This window comes from Tinamus guttatus, unplaced genomic scaffold, assembly GCF_059628265.1.
Source record: "Tinamus guttatus ecotype Peru unplaced genomic scaffold, ASM5962826v1 Tinamus_guttatus_pri_ptg000043l, whole genome shotgun sequence".
Taxonomy (NCBI): domain Eukaryota; kingdom Metazoa; phylum Chordata; class Aves; order Tinamiformes; family Tinamidae; genus Tinamus; species Tinamus guttatus.
Window position 1 is genome coordinate 780,623 of NW_028288577.1, and position 21,370 is coordinate 801,992.

Below are 21,370 nucleotides of genomic sequence, written 5' to 3' on the forward strand. Positions count from 1 at the left end.
ACTGAGTGATATATATATATATACACGTATATATTTAATACACAAAACCAGGCAAACATAATGGCTAAGCAGAGAAAATAACTTTGCAATGATTATTATTCCCTTTCATACCCTTCATGCCCAGGACACAGGAATGAAGAACGCCACCAAAGAGGGCTCCCCATACCATATTTTCTCCTTATTTTCATTCATGTGTGAGACCCCCTCCATGCAAAATTACAGGGTTAGGATTGTTCAACCAATTGAGCAATCCAACTGGCTGAACATCGCTAAGTGCTCATTTTAATGTGTGTTTGCAAATGTTAATGTCTCACATATATTGCTTACTTGCAGGGGGGATGTTTTTAAAGCCAACAGAGATGGAGTCTCATTTCATCACTCTGTGGACACCAAGCTTCAAAGTGGTGACAGAGAAATCGGGAGTCTCCCGAGATGGCTCGGGTGGAAAGTCCAAGTGGTGTTGGAGACACCAGGGCAGCAGGCATCGTTTCTACTAATTTTATGATTTCTAAACGGAGATGCTCCAAACACGGTGCTGGCCCCATGCCCGTGGGGAAGCCCCAGCTCCGAGGAGCCTCCAGTCTGTTGGACCAGCAGGCCCAGAAGAGACCCCAGGGTCTCGGTGAGGGCCCTCACGGGCAGGGGCTCCTCGACCTCCCCCTCACGAGGGGCTGGAGCCCTTCGTGTGAGGAAGGGACAGGCAGGGGCACTCGCGGCCGAGGCCACCTGGCCTGGACGGGCCACCACCATGACGCCATCACCCACGTGCCACCAAAAAAGGGACGGATCTCACCAAAATCACTCCAAAAATATCAGGCCGTTGAGGAGGGGGCCGGGCCCGTTTCCCCGGGGAGCAGCCGCGGAGGAGGCCGCGGAGCCCACGCGTGTGGCGGCCCCGCTGCGGCGCCACGTGCGGCGGCCCCGGCGCGGCCGGACTCCCCCTGCCCTGCCCGGCCCGGCCCGGCCCGGCCCGGCCCCGCTCCCCGGCGCCCCGGCCGCGCTCTCACCTTCCTCCGCGTCGTCCTCGGGGTCGCCGAGGCTGGGCCGGGGGTCGAGCAGCTCCCGCAGCTGCTCCGCTAAGGGCGCCGCCATCTTCGGGCAGGCGGGCGGGAGGCGGCGCCATGGCGGGGCGGGCGGCGCTCCGTGAGGCGGCGGCCGCGGCGCCGCCCCGCGCCGGGCGGGCCCGCCGCCATCACCGGCGCCCCCGCGCTTCCAGGCCGCGGTCCGTACAGCCCCAATACGCGATAAATAAATCGGCCCCTGGTCCTGCAGGCCCGGCCGGCAGCTGCGAGGCCCGGGCATGGCTGCGGTGGGGCTGGGGGAGGCAAATGACACTGCGCTAAATGTCATGGCTACTGACACAAAAATGTGCCCCCCCCTCCCCTTTTTCCTACTAAATGCACAGAATTGGGCCATTTTCCGGCCGCACCTCTCAAACGTGCTGCAATGTGCATTTAAGCAAGACCCCAGACCCACAAGGCCATCATTCCTGAATCCACTTGGGCCCTTGGGCCAGTACCGGGTCTGTCCTGGAGGAGTCAGGGCTCCCGGGAGCTGCTATGGACTCCTGGTCTCCAAGGGAGCGAGGTGGCTGCTGGCTGCGAACGCTTCCTCCCGCCTGCTCTTTGGGCTGTGGTGGCCTCCAAAAAACCAGGCCCATGGTGGCCTCCAAAAAAACAAGACCCGTGGTGGCCTCCAGAGGACCAGACCAGTGGTGGCCACCCAAACACCGGACCCATGGTGGCCTCCAAACGATCAGGCCTGTAATGGCCTCCCAAAGACCAGACCCATGGTGGCCTCCAAGCGATCAGGCCTGTAATGGCCTCCCAAAGACCAGACCCATGGTGGCCTCCAAACGATCAGGCCTGTAATAGCATCCCAAAGACCAGACCCATGGTGGCCTCCAAACGATCAGACCCGTAATGGCCTCCCAAAGACCAGACCCGTGGTGGCCCCTTAGTAGCTGTGTAGCAAGAGATGGGTGCATCCATCACAAGCGAGAACGGACCCACATCAGTGCCTTGGCTCTGAACTGGGTGTCCCCAACCCAAGAGGGTCCAGATGGACCCCAACATTCCACCAAGCTGCGGACGGGCGGCGGGCGACGCGCGGCCTTGCAGGAGGCTGCACGCGCGTCCCGTCCCCACGGCGTCTGCGGGCACCGGCCCTCGGAGCCGGCCCCGGCGCGCGGCCGGCGTCGTTGCCGTCCCGTTTGGCGTCCCCGCAGCAGCGCGTTCAGTGCAGCCGCTTGTCCTACAGAGGGCAGAGGAATATCATTAATTACCGCTTCCCGCAGCAGCCGCGCGCGTCGCTCCCGCTGCACGTGGGGCTCTGCTCCGTCCTGGAGGTGCCGAGGCACAGGAAGGCTGAAAAGAGCCGGGGGAAAAGCATCCCGCCCCGTTTTCCTTCTCAAAACCCGTCCCGACTCTCCCTATAAAATTGTGTTACACTGTATGTTATAAAGGTAATTTACAACCAAATTTGTATTTAAAGACGCGCTAATGTTTACTGAAAATGCACATTTCCATTGCAGACAAAACCCTTGGATTTTATGCTGCCATTTTCAATCCTCTTTCAACTTCGGGAGAATAAAAAAAAGCAAATTTCTTGTTCCAAATGGCATGTCTGAGCGCTATAACATTCTGCATTGTATACTACTTTGGCTTGCCATTGCTGCAGCAACACAGAATTCAGCACTGCTACCGCATTTGTTACTAAGACATAATTTTATAAAAAAGCACATGCATATAGTTCTTCCCTGACTTTGCTTCTATTTTTTTTTTTCTTTATGGTTAGGAGGCTTTGTTTGTTTGTTTGTTTCCAGAATAAAATATGCCATAATAAAGGAAGGGAGGAGCCTGGAGAAATAAGTCTACAGAGAATTAAGGAGCAGAAGCAGGTGCGTACCCGACCGGTTGGTTGGAAGTACTCAGCCCACCAAAGCACTGCCAACAGCCCCGTGCGTAGCTGCCTTTTCAAACTCTGCACTCCGCAGAGTGAAAAAGGGATGTTTTCTGTCCTAACCTAACAAATAATAAATAGTCCCATCAATAAAGTGAGAGGGGCTTTTAGAGATGGTTATATAGAGTGTACCCAATATAATTTATAAAAAATACACAGCGAGTTGCACGAGTATTTTTCAGGAAAAAATCAGCTTCCTGAAGTCGAGAGAATTTTTGTCACTCACTTGAGCGAGATCAGAATCTCCCCATTGAGATTAATGGGACTATTGTTCGATATAAATCTCCAATCCAGCAATGCATTAAAATTCTTGTACAACTGCAAACATGAGGGGTCCTGTCAAAGCTTATGGACCTGTTTTTCTACCCTGCATCAGTCATTTACATCAGTGCAAAACAAATGTGAGCAGATGAACATCGCGTGCCCGTGCGCGGCTGTGACAGGCAGCATGTGGCCACAGCCAAAACGGAGCCGGGGGGCCTGTTTGTGCCCCAAAAATGCCCCAATTTTGGGTAGCAAGAGCCACGGCCCTCAGCAGGCGGGCGCACGCGGCCGTTGCTCCGCAGTGCCTTTTCTTTAGGGGATTGAGTCCATAAAACAACATCAAACAGAAACCCACAGTATCAAAGTCATGGATGGTTAAAATATTTTTACCAGCACAACCTCCCTCTTTACCATTTGCTCTTTCTCTTGTGCCTTTTACTTAGCAGATAATTAAATCAGACTCACAGACTTGGTTTTAATTTCTGGTTCGTATGCCCTCAAACCATGCTGCTGTGGTTTGGCCTCCTAACCGTGCAGGGGAGTATTTGTATAAAAATCATATCAATACATTTTAATTTAATTTTTAAGACAATCGTGAAAGCCTTTTTATGAGTGAGTTCCATAAAACCCGCTGCCTGTTTATAAAATGCAAGCACAAGTCATCAAAATAACTGGCATAATTTCCTTGGCATTTTTCTTCTTAATTTTTCTTTTTATTTACATGCATATTTGGTAGAATTAAAATAACACCCTAGACATGTAATAGATGAACAAGCAAGTTTTGAATAGCCTGTGTTATAGATATAAAAAAATCTTTTAATTTCTCATACTCGGTTTCTTCTGCTGCTATGACGCATTCGTGGAGCTTGTCATGTTTTAGGGAGCTGCCAGATTGGACGGCGGCTTCAGCAACGAGAGACCGTCTCAGACCTGTGTGCCTGCATAATTACGTATTATTAATAACGCACGTTTTTTCCGGAGCGTCTCTTTACCCAAGCAGGGAACCCAAACGCGCGTTGCAAACGCAGAGCCACGCGGGGTGATTTACGGCGCGGCGGGGACGAGTCCCGCGAGCCGCCGCGGCCGGACCGGCATTAACCACCGCAGAGCCTGACCTGCACACGGAGCGAGCGGAGCGCGCCGGCCAAAAACACCTGCAGCCCGGGCGCAGCGTGGCTTTTCTTTTCATTTTTTTTTTTTTTCCAGCATTTTGGCTAGGGAATGCCGTTTCACCAAGGCAATCTTTTTCATTTTAGTTGGATTATTTCATTTCTTTTTATTATTTTTAATCAGCAACACAATTTCTCAATAAAAAAAGGGAAGGGGAAGAGAAAGAAAATGAGGGGAAGCAGAAAAGCCAATACACTGAAACCCTTTCCCTGTGACCAAAAAAAAAAAAAAAAAGTATAACAGGAAAGGTAGATGTATATATATTTAAAAAATCTTATAAATTTATATTAATATTTTCCTCCATATTTGTAGTTACTTAAGTACTTCTGATATCCCATCACTCATTCCAAAACACATCTCAATTGATTTCAAGACTTAACCATTGTCCCTACAGCTAAAAATACAATGTTTCTATTTCATATGAATAAGTGCAGGGCCTGAAGATGCTTTTAGCAGACAGCAGCTTTAAAGGCCACCCAGAGACAAGTCAAAGATGAGGAGAAAACCCCCTCAGCGAGAGGAGAGCACAGGCTGTTTGTGCTGGCGAGGAGCCCTCGGCGCAGAGCCCGGCGCGCGGCGGAGCGCGCGCACCTCTCCTTGGGATGCGCCACCCAACCGGCCACGGGAATTTCATCGTACGGATCCCTCTTTCCCTCCAGCGCAGCACCTACGCGCGTGTTGAATTCCCTGCAAGTCGCAGAGGATGTTTTCCAGGTTATATGCGAGCACATCTATAGGACGTGGGTTGCGCTACTATTCCCATGCCGTATGCAGGCCGCTCAACGGAATCGCAGGGACCCACGCTGCAAATGCGGGCTTGCAGATTAACAGCGTTAACCACGTCCCTGCAAACAGCACGAGATGCTGTCAGCCCCGGTCCCAGCCTCCTCCTGCAGCAGGCAGGCTCGGAGCAACCCCAGTCAGGCCAAAAATCCTCGTTCTTAGGGCTGCCAAACGCTCCCCAACGCCCGCACCAAAGACAACCGGGAGCTGCTCCCGGCTCCGAAGGCAGCCTGTGCCAGCAGACTTTGGCGACGGCCGTTGCGCGCCGCTCCCCGAGGGGCATTATGCACGGGGCCGCGGGATGCGCGCGGAGAAATGGCGATTGATATGCATAATAAAGACAACTGCACGCCTGTCCTGCCGGGACGCCACGCACAAACGGCACCGCGCCGCGGAAAAATCCCCCGGCCAGAGAGCGTCCTGCCTTCTTGTGATGCCGGTTACAGTCATTGCAAACACAAAGAAATTCTACTAATTTCAGCTAACTTGCAAGGCCACAACTACTCTCCAATTTTTGTATTAAGTTGCTGTGTTTAATGAAAGAAAAACTCTCCAGGCAACAACAAACTCAGCTTTGTAAGCAGGACCCCATGGTGTATAACTGCAAACACTACAAATACTGCTCAAAAAGGAGCACGGAAGAAAGAGCAATCCCAAAAGGATCTATAATTAAAGTAGGTTGAAATCTTTTTTAAACGGCCCCATTAATTTCACTTAGACCTTCATGAATATTTTGCTGTTGCAAGAAATCCTGAGAACCTCAGTACCGAGGCAGGCACAAATAAAAGACTTTCCAAATCCCTTCCTAATCTACCTGGCAAACGTCAGCTCTGCCATCCTGCGCCTGCTAATTTCGTGTTCACAGCTGCGCGGCACCGTCGGAATTTAAGGATACATAGCAATGGCCTATCTTAATATATCCGAATGTTCATACTAGCCTATATACAAGGGCAGTAACAGAAAGGGAGATTGCAATTTTATATATATAATATTGCAAGAACATGCAAAGCTTAAATAAAGCACTGTTGCTCAGGGAGAAATTCCAGACGATGACAAAAGGAATTTTTCCTGAGAGGACACTGCAATATCTGCCACTTCCTAGAATGGCAAAAGTATGTAAATCACCACTGATATTTTTAAATTATATTTATTTATAGATTTGTATCATGTACCCACCACTCAGCATCTGGGTACACATACACATATTAAAATAATATACATCATTTGTCTACAAATCAACAGTTAAGTACATTCTTGGGATACAGATCTTTGCAAATCCCCAAGCAAAGGCCTGAGCAAACAGATAATGGAGGCGGCTGCAGGCGGAAGGGCCGCGCGGAGGAGCGCGTCGCGCCGGCACGCAGTCCATTCGTACCCAAAGCGCCGCTGCTCGGCATTTTAAAGACACTTGGACTATCCTTAAAAACATCTCCTTCATATAGGTTAGCTTAATGCAATACTCACAATATTTTCCTCGTGCTTTTTCTCTCAGTTAGCGATAATTGGTGTTAAACACGGGCTTTGCGGGGTCGCCTCATGGGCCAGGAGCGGCGCTCCGGGCTAAGCCCGCGGCCGGAGCGCGGGCCCGGGCACGCGGTTCCGCCCGCGCAAGGCCCAGGGCACCGGGAGCACCGTCGCGGAAGGGAAAAATAATAAAAAAGAAAATCAAATGAGATAAATACTTCTAAAAACACATCTGAAAATTCATTGCACGTGGGTATGGCTGCATACGCGTCACGTCGCCTTTTCTGCTCTTAAAAAATAATTTGCACACGTGGAACGGATCGCGCATTTCGGGAGGGCCTTCTCCCGCAGACCCCCCTCAGCCGAGCGACGCTCCGGGAGGCAGGGAAACGCTCTTGGAAACGCTCTTGTAAACACGGACTTACGGGATGCCGAGGCCACAGGGATTTCAAAGGAGTTTTGCCAGTGCAATTGTTGCGGGATTAGGATCCTGGGGCCGGGCCTGGGGCCTCCGCGCGGCCCCGGGGACGCCCACGCGCGGCTCCGAGCGCGGCGGCGGCTCCGGCGCGGCCGAGCCCCGTGGGGCGAGCGGCGTCTTCGGGAAAACAAAAATAAACAGCAATAACACGGGCTGCCCCGCGCTCTGTTATAAAGCAGCGACCTAGACCCAGCCAGATCACACCTCTGCATAAACAAACACGGAATAAACTGTTCAAACAACGCCGTACGAAACCAACAAAAACAAAAAAGCAACAACAACAAAAGAGGAAACGGTTGGCAGGCGTGATTTGTACAAATAACACCTATCTGGCGAAACTCTCATTTAAAATAATTGATTCAACAAAGAAACAGCAGCATAGACCAGAAGCACAAATAGCAGTGTTTATAAATAGCATTGGCCCAAGTAAGTAAAAGTTTATAATAATTAGACCACCCCTTACTTTGCGTATATAAATGCAAAACAGAGCAAAAATCCCATACCAACAATATAAAAGATAAATGAGTTAGACACGGAGCCCATGAGTTTTAAGAAGTCTCCCCTGTATTTAATAAAGCATGATTTTTTATTTTCATTTTTTTAGAAACACTAACAGATCCCTTGCAGATAGTTTTTATCTTTATATTATTATATAAGACATTTTGTGTTTAAAGTGAACTATTGCTCAATCTAGATGGCCCCTCTGCCGGGCATATAAACTAAACTGCGAACAAAATAAGAAATCATCACTGGAAATTACAAATCATACAGTTTTAAAGCATTTTGATTTTTTCCCTCAACTCGAAGAAATAAATAATCGAATCACTGAGAATGCAGAAATCTCTGTTCTACAGCAAATTTCTGTGCCTACTTCAAATGAAAAAAAAAAAAAACCACAGCCAGAGTCACAACTGGTTGAGAGATAGGGGAAAATATGCAGTTATAGTTCATGCTGTTCTATTATCTCAGCAGGTGGAAAATGTTTAAATTAGTGATTTTTTAAACCTGAAATAATTCTTTACTTCTAATACGAGTCAAAGTCATTTTTGGAATCAGAAAGATTTTTGCCTTTGAATGTTCAGGATGCTGCAAATAATTTATAATGAAAACATTCAATCTGTAATTGCACAAGGGTTCAGAATTTTTTTTTTCATTATCCTCCAATAAATTAGTATCTAGTGCAAAGAAAAATATTCTTTCCCACTGCCCTCCATAGAACTTCATATAAACCAAATGCCATAAAACAATGGTACCAGCTCTGAAAAAAAGGATCAGAATTACTGTCAATTGAGGTTATGTTGTCTTCCAAACCATTCAATTTTTTTAAAAAAAAAACTTTAGAGAATTATTTTTACTACAAATGGATCAGTTTTAAACCACATATTTGTGTGTTTCTGACATTCAAAATACATTTCTGTTTATAAATAAAATGACCATTTTGAATATGTTTTATCATGGCCCTAGAATAAGCTTGCATATTTAATAATTTGATCAGTTTCCAATTCTGTAATTTAATGTAATGATTAAGTTATTATGTCTACTTTATCAGTTGAGTCTGCCAATGTAAAAAAAAAAAAAAAGCTGAAACTACAGATAACTGCTATCTGCATTGACAACAGGGTTTAGACTTCTACCAAAGCAAAATAGATATACAGTCTCAATATAGTGGATAATTTTTTTTCAGGGCTATTTTACTCAAGAGAATCCATTTAAAATTGCTTAAAACATCAAATGAAACACAAGTTATCTAAACATCAGATTTTCTAATTTTATTAAAAATGCACAAATTTTATCCAACATGTTTTCTTTCATACAGTGAATGGTCTAATATGCACTGGAGGTCACACAAGCTTAGGTTTATTAGAACAATAAAAGACATATGAGAAATTTAATATATAAAGAAAAAGTAGCAGCTGTTGACTGCATATTTGACCATAAAATTTAAATATTTTGGACTTTTATTTTAAAGACACAAAAATAAAACCTGTGTGGGTCTATATAAGTCATATTAACAATTCCATTAATGTTCAACAGGACTAAAAATTAGCAAAGATGTTTTGTTTGTTTTTTTTTTAACCTTGTAACACTTTTTAAACACTTTCTTGGGTTGCTGGTGCAAAGCACCTTACAGTATTTGTGCTATATATTTACTTTATTTGGCAACTGTCTGGGTTTCATGTTTTTTCTTTGCCTTCTGTAAACAACACCTTTTACAAACTAGCACAGTGAACCACAAGCCCTGCAATCTGTTATAACATCTACAGAAAAGAAAATGAACTATTTTGGTTGGTTGCTCAAAATATTTTGCTTTTGAACAAGAGGTTCTAAAACAGGATTTATTAGTAAAACATTGAACTCCTGAATTTAACATTAGACGTAAACAGTTGACTGTTTTTAGTTCAATAGAGTCTTTTTGTTTAGCTTTTCTCTCTCTGTGAAGGTAGAATACTTTGTGTTTGCTTGCTTTTTTCAAGTCATTGCGTTAGAGGTCTGGTTGGTGACCTTTGCTAGGATGAGGAGGTTTTGTATGTGTAGCTTTGTGAAGGTAGAAGAGTTGGTGCTGAGGGCTTAACATTTAGTATTTGCTATTTTGGAAAACAAAAACAAAAAAAAAGGAAAAAGAAAGTTGTCCCACCTGATATTCAGCAGGCTGAAATGGCTGAAGCTAAAAAGAGTTTCTTCTTGTTGAACTTTCTCAGAGACATAAATTAACAAACAAATTCATAATGCCAGAACCATCCTTAACCGGGAACGCTAGAGTTCTTGAAGCTTTTTCTCCCTTTTCTTTGACCTTTCCTTCAATTCTTAAATCTTTAAATGAGAAGTTTCTAAGGATTGTGGCTCTTAGGATGACATCCACCAGGGCGCTCAAGCCTACGCCATCCTAGGGCATGGCGGCACGTTACTGTACAGCTTCACCAGGTCCTTTGTCAACGGTACAAAAGGTCCCCTTGTCTGTCTGTCCGTTACAACCACCAGGTGACGATTGTCCTGGTCTCTAGCACAGCTTGCCTTGCAGTGATCTGGGTTCAGTTCGTTCCCAAGGGAAGAGTGTCTTAGGGCGGGAGATGGTCTACGTGTTCGTTTCTGTACACCGTAACACCGAGCAGACTAGATGAGCATCACTTACTTAGACCCAGTTTGTTTTAAAGCTACCACACAGCCGCTTCGTTCATTTCTGGTGGATGTGACAAGTGATTGCCGTAGTTAGCACCACCGTTGACGGATATCGAAGAAAACGGAGGACTGGGGCCGAAGACCTCTGCGGACATGGAGTGCAAGGACCCGGGCAGGTTGGGTTCGGGGCTGGGCGAGTCCCCCGGCGGGTGCGACATGATGTCAGTGAAGCGCTGAGCCTCACTGGAGGGGTGATGTCCGGGCAGGGGGTGATCCATGGCCCCCAGCGGGGTGCCTGACGGCCCCGAGGAGGGCACGAAGGGGAGATCCACCGGCGTCTGCGCTTGAGACGAGGGAGGTCCTTGCGGGAAGAAATCGTAATTGCTTCCAGGGCCGTAATACTCGCTCTGATAATCTGGCGGGCAAGGAGACACAGCGGGAGCGTAAGGCACGGGCAGGGCGAGCGGGCGCGCGGATCTGGGCTCCGGCCGCGCTGCGGAGCTCGCGGTGCCCGGGGCAGCTGCGTCCCGGCCCCGCACCCCCCAGCGCGGCAGCGGCATCGGGGCAGCGAAACGGCCGGTGCCGCCAAAGCGCCTGGCCCCGCAGCGGAGCGGGAACACTGCAGCTCGGCACAGCAGGAATGCTGCGCTCAGGGACGTGCAAAAACAACCCCAAAACACTGCGGTGTGCATGTGTGTGCAAGCGTGTGTGCGCGCACATCAAAGCGGGGCGGCATTTGCACATCAAAGGGCCGGGCGCGCGCGCGTGCATCGCGGCGGGGCGCCGAGCGGTACCCACCTCCGTAGAAAGAGAAGGGCCCGTTGGGGATGAGCTCCCCGGGCTCGAGGCGGTCCACGAGCGGCCTCATCCTGCGCGGGCTGCGGAAGAAGGCGTGCCGGCGGGCGCCCAGCGCGCTCAGCTGCTTCATGCGCCGCTCCTTGGAGCGCCGGTTCTGGAACCAGACCTGGCCCGGCGGGACGGGGCGCCCGTCAGCGGCAGCCCGAGCCCCTCGCGCCACCAACCTCCTCCCTTCGCCTGTAATTTTTGTTTCCCCGCGAAGGTGGCAGCCCCGCATGCAGCCCCGCACAAGCGGCTCGCAACGGCGGGTCAAGAATGATTGAGTTAATTCTTATTGCCCTGACAAGATTACTCCTAATTACCCGCACACTGAGACTCTCCAATCTAACCTCGTCTTTAATGGTCCTTTAACCCCCCATTACCCCCGGCGCCGCGGGTTTATAAACCTTTTAATAATTCCAGCGCATTGTCACTCTTATTTATCCATTAACCCCTCGCATTTATGGTTATTAATTTCGATGCCGTTTGCGGCTTTCAGAGGAGTTTTTTTTAAAAAAAAAAGGAAAAGAAAAAGAAAGAAACAAAAAAAGAAAAGACAAGAAGGTGCCGCCCGCCCCTTCCCGCGGCGCCGGGGCCCTCCGCGGGCGCGGGCGGCTCTCGGGGGAGCCGGGAGGCGGCAGACGCGGCTCTGCGCGGGGTCCTGCCCGGCCCCGCTCCGCTCCGGCCCCGCTCCGCGGCTCTGCGCGGTACCTGGATGACGCGCATGTTGAGGCCGGTCTCCTGCGCGAGCTGCTCGCGGATGTGGCGCGTGGGCTTGGGGGTGGCGGCGAAGGCGGCTTTGAGCGTCTCCAGCTGCTTGGCCTTGATGGTGGTGCGCGGCCCGCGCCGCTTGGCGCCCAGGTTCTGGTCGTCGTTCTCGTTGCTGCCCGTCTCCTTGTCGGACACGTTGGCGCTCTCCGAGTCCTTGGCGTCGTCCTGGGAGGGGTCTTGGGAGTCGGGGGACAGGCTGGGGTCACTGCCGGTGGTGGCTGCGCGAAGGCAAAAGCAGCGCGTCACCCTCCGGGACAGCCCCGCGACGGGGCGGCCCCGCGGTCTCTGTGTGTATTGGGGGGAGGGCGCTTCGTTTTGGGGGGGAAATGGCCCGCGCAGGGGGTCGGGGCCCCGCGCAGGCGGCTCGCGCCGCGGCGGCGGGAGCGGAGCGCGGAGCAGCGCGGGGCTGCGCGCCGCCCCCGCGCCCCTCACCTGAATGCAGGCTGTTCTCTTTGGCAGTATTGCTGTTGCTCAGGTAATCCTCTTTGCAGACGAACTTGTTCTCGTCTATGATGTAGAGCTCCTCGCCGGTGGAGAGCTGCTTGTTACACATCATACACGTAAAGCAGTTCAAGTGGAACACTTTGCTCCGCGCCCGGCGCACCAGGTCGCTGGGGGAGATGCCCTGGGCGCAGCCCGCGCACTTGGTCCCGAAACACCTGCGGGGAGAGAGGCCGCGCCGCGGTGAGCGCGGCCACGGGCTCCGCGGCATTAACCAAAACGCCCTTTTCTACCCAATACCTGCCTGGAGGCCGCGTGCGAGCGGGGAAGGTAGCGCGGGCAGCGGGAAAACTGCGGGCAGATTAATTAAACACTGGAGCGGAGCCGTCCAGGCTTCCCCCTTTGAACCGCGACACGCTGATTAGCGGCGCTCTAATAAACATCAAGCAGAATTTCCTCCGTGCTCGTATTTGCCGCAAGGCGCTGCCCGCGGGGGCAGCGCGGCCGGGCGCGGAGCGGCCCGGGGAGGTGTCGCTCTTTCTTTGCCGTTCGCTTGTGGATTGCGGGCCGGGGGGGGGCCCAGACGCCGTTAACACCTCGGGGCCGCGGCCTCCGCGGCGGCGGCGGCGCCTCCAGCGCGTTCGCACCTCGGGGCGCGCAGCGAGCGCGGCCGGGCGCCCCGTCGGGCCGGGGATGCTCCGCGGCGCGGGGAGGGGATTCGTGCTGCGAATACCCCCCTCCCGGGGGGCCGGCACCGGGACCCCGCGGCGCGGGCTGCGCGGGGAGCCGCGGAAAGCGCCGAGCCCTGCGCGGAGCCCCGGGCTGCGCCCGCTCCCCGCTTCAAAGGCGGCTTCGCGGAGCCCTGCGGAGGGGCCAGGGGCTGCGCGGCTCCCCCGGGCTCCCCTCGGGCGATAACGAAGCAGCGGGTGGGAAGAAGCGGCTTCGAGTCCCACCCGGCAGCAAACAAACAAACCGCGAAAAGGGAAAACAAACAAACAAACAATAAAAGACAATAAAAATGGGATTAAAAAAAGGCGCCGGGTGCGCGGGCGGGGGCCCGCTACTCACCGAAAGAAGTCGTTCTTGCAGTAAAGCTTGCCTTCCCGCGAGAAGCATTTCTCCGTCAGGTTGCACTTACATTCACAGCACTGAACGCACTTCACGTGCCAAGCCCTGTCCAGCACGTTCAAGAGGAAGCGGTCCAGGATCGGCCTTTTGCAGCCCGCACAGTGAACCATTGTCTTTGGTTATTGCGGAGAGGGGGTCGGGGGGTCCCAGGTGTCGGAAACAGAAAAATTAAAAAAAAAAATCTTTCTTTTTTTGTTTAAGAAAAAGACGACAACACCGGCGTTGGTTTGATTTTTTTGTGTGTGTGTTTTGTTTTTTTTTTCTAAGCCCCGGTGAAGCAAAGGAGAAAAAGGATGGAGGATGAAAAAAAAAAAAATAAAGTCTTCGTTGGCGCGTCCCAGGCGGGGTCCGAGGAGGAGGCGCCGCTGCCGAGGAGAGCGGCGCGGGAGCCCGGCGGGTCCGGCCGCCGGCGACAGCGACAGCAGCAACAGCAGCGACCGGAGAGCAGCGCTCGCGGAAACTGAAAAGAATGTTAAAAAAAAAAAAAAAAAAAGCCGGAAAACAAGTGTGATGAGTTTTTCTCAGGTCTGAGGTAGAGCAGTCAGGAGTCAAAGTGCATCTGCTTTTCCCAACGAGAAATCAAAGCAGGAGGAATAAAAAACAAACTGAGCGCGAGAGGCGAGAGCGGCCGGGCGCGCGGGGGCTACGGCGCGGACATGTCGCTGCGCGCCGCGGAGCGCCGCCGCGCTGCTCGCACGGACGCGGCTCCCGTGCCGCCGTGGCGGCGCCGCCGGGCGCGCCCGCGCAGCGGCCGCGCTACGCGGAGCGGCCGGGGGTGGCCCCGCGGAGGCGGCGCGGCATGGCCCGCGCTGCGCGACGCTGCGCTGCGCGGAGGGGGGCACGCGTGGCGCAGAGCCCGCGCTCCGCACGCCGCGCTCCGCGCCGTCCCGCCCGCGCCCCGCGCCCCGCGCCCGCGCTCCGCGCACTGCATGTTCCCGGCAGCCCCGCGGCCGCGCCTTATGCACCGCGCGCCCACGTCACGCCGCCACGCGGCCAATCGCCGCCCGTGACACCCCCCCTCCGCCCCGCGCGCTCCCCCGCGCCCCCCCGCGCAGCGCCGCGCAGCGCCCGCGCAGACGCCCCATTTATAGCGCGCGCCGGCGCCGCGGCCCCGCGCCCCGGGGGGGCCGCTCCGGCACCGCACTGGAGCTGGTAGGTGGTTTTTTTTTCGAGTTTATTTTTAACAACACCCTGCCCGTCCCATCTCTCTATATATATAACTATTATTTTTATTATTCGGTGCCTACCGTGACTCGCGCCGGTCAGGACGGGGGTAGCGCATCGCGAGAGACCTTCCGCACCGGCGGATCGCGGGCCTCGAGGGCGGCCGGGCCCGGACCGGGGTGCGGAGGCAAAATAAAGTGAGGAGCCGTCCTTCTGCGCACGAAAGGGGTGAGCAGCGTTGCGCGCTGCTCGACGTGCCGCCCGCGCGCAGGGCTGTTGTACTGTTTTTTGGACAAATAAAAACGCCTTTTTTTTTCCTTCCCGTTTTTGCCTCCCAGCGAGCTGCCCCGCTCGCTGGCTGGGGGCTCGCTGGCCCGAACCCGGCACCGCGACCTGCGGAGGAAACGGCGGGTTCCGTGTCTCGGGCGGTGACGGCCCCTGCGCGGCCGCGGAGTGGGCGGGGGGCGCGTGCTGAGCGGGACGTCCTGGCTGTGACGCCCCGACAGCGGCAAACGCACCTGGGCGCGGAGCGAGCCTTCCTCCTCTTCCTCCTCCTCCTCCTCTTCCTGCTGCCGCGCGGGATCCCCGCGGCCGGAGCCCGGCTCTGCTCTGGATCTCTCGTGCGTTTTCCTCATCCTAGGGAGAAAAAAAATGGGGGAAAAAAAGGAAAGAAAAAAAAAAGAGGGTGGAAAGTGGAGAAACCCGAAGCGCGGCTCCCGCGTCGCGCATCCCTTCGCGGCTCCCCAGCTTTGCGCGGGAGGTGCCGGGCGCCGCGGAGCCGCTATCGCGACACGCGTGTCCCCCCCCTCCCGTGTCCCGCGGGGGCCGCGCGGCCGTCGCGCCCCCGCCCGCCCCGCGCAGCTGCTTCTCGCTCCGCCGGCGCTTGCAACGCGCGGGGATCAATAGGGCCCCCCCGGGCCCGCATATGGGCCGCTTCTCATGTAAAGCAGCGCGGGGGTGTCGGGGCGGCCGCGCTCCCCGCGCCGGGAGGCGACAGCTGCCCTGCCCCGCCGGGGACCTCTTCCCTTTGACGCGGCCCCGGTGACATGTGGCGCCGGGCATGAATGCGCGGAGGGAGATGAGCATCTTCTGTCCATCAAGCACCAGTTTTTCACAGCGATTTTTTTTTCAGGCGTTAGCGAAAGCATCTGGTTACCCCTCCTGCCCCTTCCCGTCGGGGCCGCGCAGCGAGGCCGCGCAGGGGCCGCGCGTTCCCCCCACGTCGCGCCGCTCCCCTTGGCGGGACCTGCAGCGCTCGGGGCTGCTCGATTTGCCTTTATTTTGATCGTATACATTTTTAAAAAATGTATTTTTGAAGCATTTCGACCCGCTCGCTTTTCGTTTTTACCCTCCTGCCGCGAGGAGGCACGTGCTGGAGGCGCGCAACAAAGCGCGCAGCGCTGCGCGCATCCCGCGCACAGGGAGCATTTCCAAACACGGTGCCCCAGGCCGCGCACTTCCCAACCCGCACACGCTCCTCTTCCTCGCTGCGGGGAAAGGAAAAAAAAAAAAAAAAAAGAGGAAATTGGGAGAGCGAGTAAGCGCGTCCAGATTTGTTTCCGATACGGTTCGGGCGGCAGAAGTCCTTTGCAAACCTTTTTCGGTCCTTTTTCCGGTCCTTTTCAGCCCTTTTCAGGTCCTTTTCGGGCGAGCTCGGCTTTGCATTTTATCGGAGTCGTTGCCTCTTCCTAGTTAAACATCACCCCGTTCATCCCCGGTCTTTCTACACCGCTGCGCTCGCTAATGGCATTTCCCAACCCCGCTCCTGTGCAAACAGCGCGACCCGCGCAGCTCCGCGCGGCCGCCGACGTGGAGCAAGAAAATTGTGGTTCTCCCTCCATTCCCTCCATCTCATTCTTCCCTTTTATTTTTTTTTCTTTTTTCCCTTTTTTTTTCCCTTTTTTTTTGGTTATTGTTATTTTCTCCCTCCCCTCTCTCCCCCAAGTCGAGTGGAGGGGAAAAAACTTCCTTTGGGAGGCGGCGCGGACACATCCCGCTGCCCCGCAGATATATGGCACAGGAAAGGTGAAGAGCGCTGGGAAGCGGAGCTGGGAAAACAGTTTTTTTAATCCGCGCCTGTGAACTGGAAAACTCCTCCGTCCCTTCCCCCGACAGCCCCGAGATCACCCTCTTTGCCCCTATTATTTTTCTTTTTTTTTTTCCTTCATTTTTTTTTTCTCTATATATATCTCTCTCTTTTTTCTCCCTCCTTTTCGGGATATTTTTAAAACGAGCAAACGGAGTGCGGGCCGCGGGAGGGGGGCGGCGAGGCTCCGATCGGCGGCGCGGAACGGCCGCCCCCGCGGCCCCCCGACCAGCGAAGTGGCCGGGGGAGGCCAAGCGGGACCCCCCGCGATTGCTCCTCGTCCCCGCGCTGCGCTCCGCGCCTCTCCGCGCGAACGACTTCCAAGGGCGGCGGGCGCTTGCGCGGCTTTTCCGCCCCTCCGCGGGCCGGGGGCTGCGCGGGGGTTGCGCGGGGCGGGGTTGCCCCATCCCGCCGCTTTCCCAAGGCAGAAACTTTCCCCGCGCGACGCGGCTGGAGCCGGCGGCGCTGCCTGATTAAATATATATAGGGCTAATGCACTAAACAAATATTTAAGCTCCGATGTAATTAAGCCCGTATAACTCCACCGCGCAAGAAACCCGCACCGGGTGAGCTCCGAATTCGATTTAAGGAGCGCCGAAAATATCCTTAAATCGGGGCTCGGAGGCCGCGCGCTCTGCGCAAAGAGCCCCGCGCCCCCACAAGGATTTTCCGGTCCCCCCTCCCGTTTTCTTGGCACGTCGCTAAACGCTGTCGTTACAGCCCGTGCAGTGTTTATGGGGAAAATGGTTAATAAATAATTACAGATCCGGAGGGGGGGCTGCGTTTCGACGTGGGGCTGCGCGGCCCGGGAGGGGGGACGTCCCCGTCCCGCCCCGTCGAGCGGGGAGCCGGGCGTGCGAGCGCTGCGGGCTCCTCTGCGTGATTAAAGACAGAAAGGGCGGGTAAAAGACGAATAAAAGAGGGGAAAAAAAAAGGGGGAAGAAATAAAAGCAAAAAGAGGTGGCAGGCCCGGGGGGAGGGGGTGCTATAAAAAAAAAAGAGGGTGAAACAAACCCCAGGAGGATGCGCGGGTCCCGCCTCATCCATCTTCATTGTCTGCGTGTGCAAAAGCAGCGCCCGGGTAAGGAAAAGCCACTATCAAAGCCATGGCTTTATTTTATATCCTATAGATCAGGAGGGAGGCAAAGCTTTATTTTCGCCCAGAGACAGATATTTTATTTCTCTCTTACGGTTTTATGTGTGAGAGATGTCAAAAAGGTAAAATAGATTGCTAATGCATAGGCAAAACGAAGCTGTTTTGGCATGCTCGGTGTCAGGAGGTCTCCCAGGGAGAGCGGGCTGGGGATTTAGGGCTGATGGGCGACTCTGGGGGATTTCTGCTAAAACATCTCTCTTCATAAATTCAGCCGCGTGGTCAACGCGATAGGGAGAAGGGAGTTTTAAAGGGGAAGAGGTGGCGGTGGCGGCGGACCCTTTTAAAGGCTCTTCCCATGGTTTTGTGTGGCAAAGAAGCGGCGTTTCCCACCCCTGCGTCCCCCACACTCCAACTTGTGCAGGATGGAGGATACTTGGCCGGATCCGCACGCGCAGAAAGGCAGCGGATTTGCAGGGACCTTTTGCAAAGTTAAAATATATCTCCCCAAGCTGCAACAATTTTCATACTTTTTAACCTCAGGGATTTACTCAGCGCATTAAGTTCAAGGCTCCGAAGCCCAAGGCTATTACTCATGGAGGTACTCCCACCACCACCTCTTTTCACCACATATTTTATCATTTGACTTCCTGGTTTAAATTCATGTTATGGCAAATAATAGATGGCAATACTTTCCCCCTTCCCCATGTTAATTGTCTGCCCTGACAAACTCCGCGTTGCAAAATGATTTAAGGCAAACAACAGCGGAGCAGAGAGACGGGCCGGCCCAAGCGGGGCCGCCTGGGCTCATATCCCTGCGGGGTCCGGCACAGGGCAAAATCCTCCGGAAAAACCCGCTCCCAAGGGGAATGCAATGGCGAGCCAAGGGGTGTCTGGCACATTCCAGCCCTTGCATGGTCCATGTGCTTCCTGAAATGCTGCTCTTCTCCAGGTAACCAGGATGGCAGACAAAGCAGAGCGCTACTTGTAAATTAAAATACACAAAGTGCAGTTGATTAGCAAATTAATTATTGCAATACCCTCAGGATTATATTGTTTTTCCCAGTTCCGTGGGCCTTTGCCATGCACCAGTTTCATGGTTGCTCCCACAGAAGGTCTCAAGGTCTCTGGGCTGGCTCTGAGGCCGGGGGCGCCTGGACCCTTCCCCTCCTGTGACTCCGGGAAAAGCCCGGCTTTCCCTTGGGATTATCCGCTACTGTGTGGAGAGGAGCAGCCCCGTGGATGCTCCGGCACTCGGCATCGGCACAAGCAGCGCCGCCTCCGCCTTCCCGCGCCAGCTCCCGCGCCGGAGCATCCGCAGGGAGCGGGAACCAACCCAGACCTTCTGGCTGGTTTTATACCCCACCTGCTTAGTCCCAGCCTCCAGTCCATCTCCTACATTTAGCAGCTCAGATCGGATGCAATGCTGCTATATGATGCTGGATTTCATGCAATATTTATATAGGCTTCTATTTTAAGGCTTCTGCCGGGCCTGGTGGCACAGGCCAGTGGGCCCTGGTTGTGCTGCTCTTGCCATGCACGGGGACCAGCCCCTGTCCTTGCGCGGAGCCTCGACCGCGCGGACGATGTCACTGCTGTTAGTGCTGCCGCTGCAGCCACCGCGGCTGCTGTTTGAGACGTGCGTCCGCACGGAGCAAACGCGAGCCCTCGAGGGTGCTTTGGCAAAGCGGAGGAAATCGCGCTGTTTTCACCCATAACAACCACCCCGCTGGCGTGTGCGGCATCCACGGAGCTGCCGGCCAGCGAGCTTTGCTACTTGCAGAAGCAAAATCTCCCTTGCTGAAATCCGCGAGGATTCGCAAAGCCAATAAGACTCTCAAATAAGTGGTGGAAAGACCTTCAAGCGGCTCTTAGATCCACGTGTTAGTAACGGCAGCGATGGCTTCGGGGAACACGTCCCCCCTAACCACCTCTGATCCATTCCCTACCGTGCGTGCTAATAAACAGAGCTCATTTCTAAAACCTGGCACGTTTCATTCCACATACGTGTTCCCCCAAGGAAGTTACTGCAACCTGGGGCGTCCTTCCCTATGAAACCCCTCCCTGACTCTTGGGGTGCGAGGCTCCAGTTTTGCCTGGAGACTCCCGTTTTGCACACAAATCCCGTTGGAAGCGCCCTGGGCTTGGCCCGCAGGGACCGGGCCGGCTCCGGCACCCGCTCAGTGCCGCTCTCAGCTGCATCCACAACACGTAGCAGGGAGGCCACGAAACGCTTCCCTCAGCTAAAGAAAGTCCAGGACAAAGAGCAAAAACCATCCATAAGGAGAAGCCCCTGAAAATCTGCATGGCTTTTACTGCGCTCATTTGTTGCTGTTTTCTGTGCGCGTGAAAAACTGACTAAACTCATGAGTTCTGTTCAGAAACAAACAAAAATCAGAGCTGAAATGTTTACAAAACAACCATGCAGCCAAGTAGAGGCGGTAGAGTTAAACCTCCTATCGGAGAGCTCTGCTGGATATTTTTAAGTCTGCAAAATATAATTAAATTGGTCTTGCTTAAAAAAAAAAATAGCCCAGCCCGAGTCCCTTATGCAGCTACTGCAGCCGTGCCGAGGTTCCTTTCCATAAATGCTAAGCAGACATCTGTAAACATAATTGGAATTTACTGCACAGGTGAAGAGCTGCATACAAATCAGCAGGGCTCACGAGGGGCGGCGGGTGCCCAGCGCCCAGCTCGGCCCCAAAGGCTAATTCCAAGGCTAATTCCAAATGGGTGATGAGGTAAGGATGGATCCTGCTCATCCAGGAAACAGGCACCAGCTCCAGGAGCAAGTCCTAGTGTCTGTCCGGCTCTGCCGTGGATCCCAATGTGCTGTGGACACCCGGCATCGCCGGCGCTGGGAATTTTTTCCCCTCACTGTCACTGCTTTTCATTTTTCCTTCCCTTTCTCACCTCATCCTGGGTATTTCCTCCAAGACCTCCAGTCACTCACTGAGAAGGCTGTAGGATGGAGGGAAAAGAAGCCATTAGGAAACACCAGGACATGACGGCGGCCTGTTTCAACAACAAGAAACTGCTGAAAACTCTGCCACCCGCTGTAACATGGAAATAAGCTGTCTGATTCCTGAGCGTTCCCTGGGTTTTGAAGCCTGATCCCCCGTGAGATGCTTCGATGCAAGCTGTCACATCGCTCTGTGGTATCGTTGGGCAATGGGTACTTAGCTACTAATTTGATTTAAAATAAAATTCACAAGCAATTGGGCTATTCTGGGGCTGTGACCCAAAGCTCCTGACATCAACGAGAGCGTTTCCTCTCCCCCAGATGCACCAGGGAAAGGTCCCACCGTGTCTCCCCGTCAGGTTTTCTTGCATGGAGAGCTCCAGAGGTGCCCATGGGCCCTGCAACTGGATGAACTAAGGGGAATTCAGGGCAAAGCTCCATGCAGGAGCCTGGCCAGGACCTCTCCGGTCGCTGCCGCTCGCCCAATCCGCGTCAGGAGCCACGGGCAGCAAAACTCCGAGGCCACTGGCGCTTTCCATCCCGGTTTATCCCTCTGTCCTGCTTTGCAAACATTGTACCAAAGGGCCTGGCTTGTTTAAATATATGGAATTATCTGCTACGACGCTTCGGTATTTATTACATCGATTTGGC

General features: G+C 53.6%; 2 protein-coding genes across 3 annotated transcripts in view; both read right to left on the reverse strand.

Moving 5' to 3' along the window:
* Positions 1–1,100, reverse strand: part of AATF (apoptosis antagonizing transcription factor) — a 39,274-nt gene extending 38,174 nt beyond the window's left edge. The window contains 1 exon segment of the mRNA XM_088535794.1: positions 1,008–1,100. Coding sequence (XP_088391920.1) covers positions 1,008–1,092 — 85 coding nt within the window. The 5' untranslated portion in view covers positions 1,093–1,100.
* A 7,608-nt stretch (positions 1,101–8,708) lies between these two features.
* On the reverse strand, positions 8,709–13,644 carry LHX1 (LIM homeobox 1). Of its 2 annotated transcripts, none has more exons than XM_088535802.1 (5): positions 13,355–13,644; positions 12,278–12,504; positions 11,786–12,063; positions 11,036–11,201; positions 8,709–10,652 (listed from the first exon to the last, which is right to left on the reverse strand). In XM_088535802.1, exons 1-5 carry the CDS (start codon positions 13,522–13,524, stop codon positions 10,273–10,275), a joined length of 1,221 nt encoding a protein of 406 aa, XP_088391928.1. In that variant the 5' UTR covers positions 13,525–13,644; the 3' UTR covers positions 8,709–10,272. The 2 variants fall into 2 exon arrangements, with proteins under 2 accessions (XP_088391928.1, XP_088391935.1); XM_088535809.1 differs by having other exon boundaries at positions 12,278–12,383; positions 13,355–13,457.
* Between the last annotated feature and the right edge of the window lie 7,726 nt (positions 13,645–21,370).

What these genes read in the sequence shown, in the direction of transcription:
- LHX1 (XM_088535802.1), bottom strand. Translation starts at nt 13,524, where the DNA reads ATGGTTCACTGTGCGGGCTGCAAAAGGCCGATCCTGGACCGCTTCCTC. An exon ending in AGAGAACAGCCTGCATTCAG is followed by an intron (nt 12,064 to 12,277) that starts GTGAGGGGCGCG and finishes GCCTTCGCGCAG; the next exon opens with CCACCACCGGCAGTGACCCC. An exon ending in GCCCTTCTCTTTCTACGGAG is followed by an intron (nt 10,653 to 11,035) that starts GTGGGTACCGCT and finishes CTTGCCCGCCAG; the next exon opens with ATTATCAGAGCGAGTATTAC.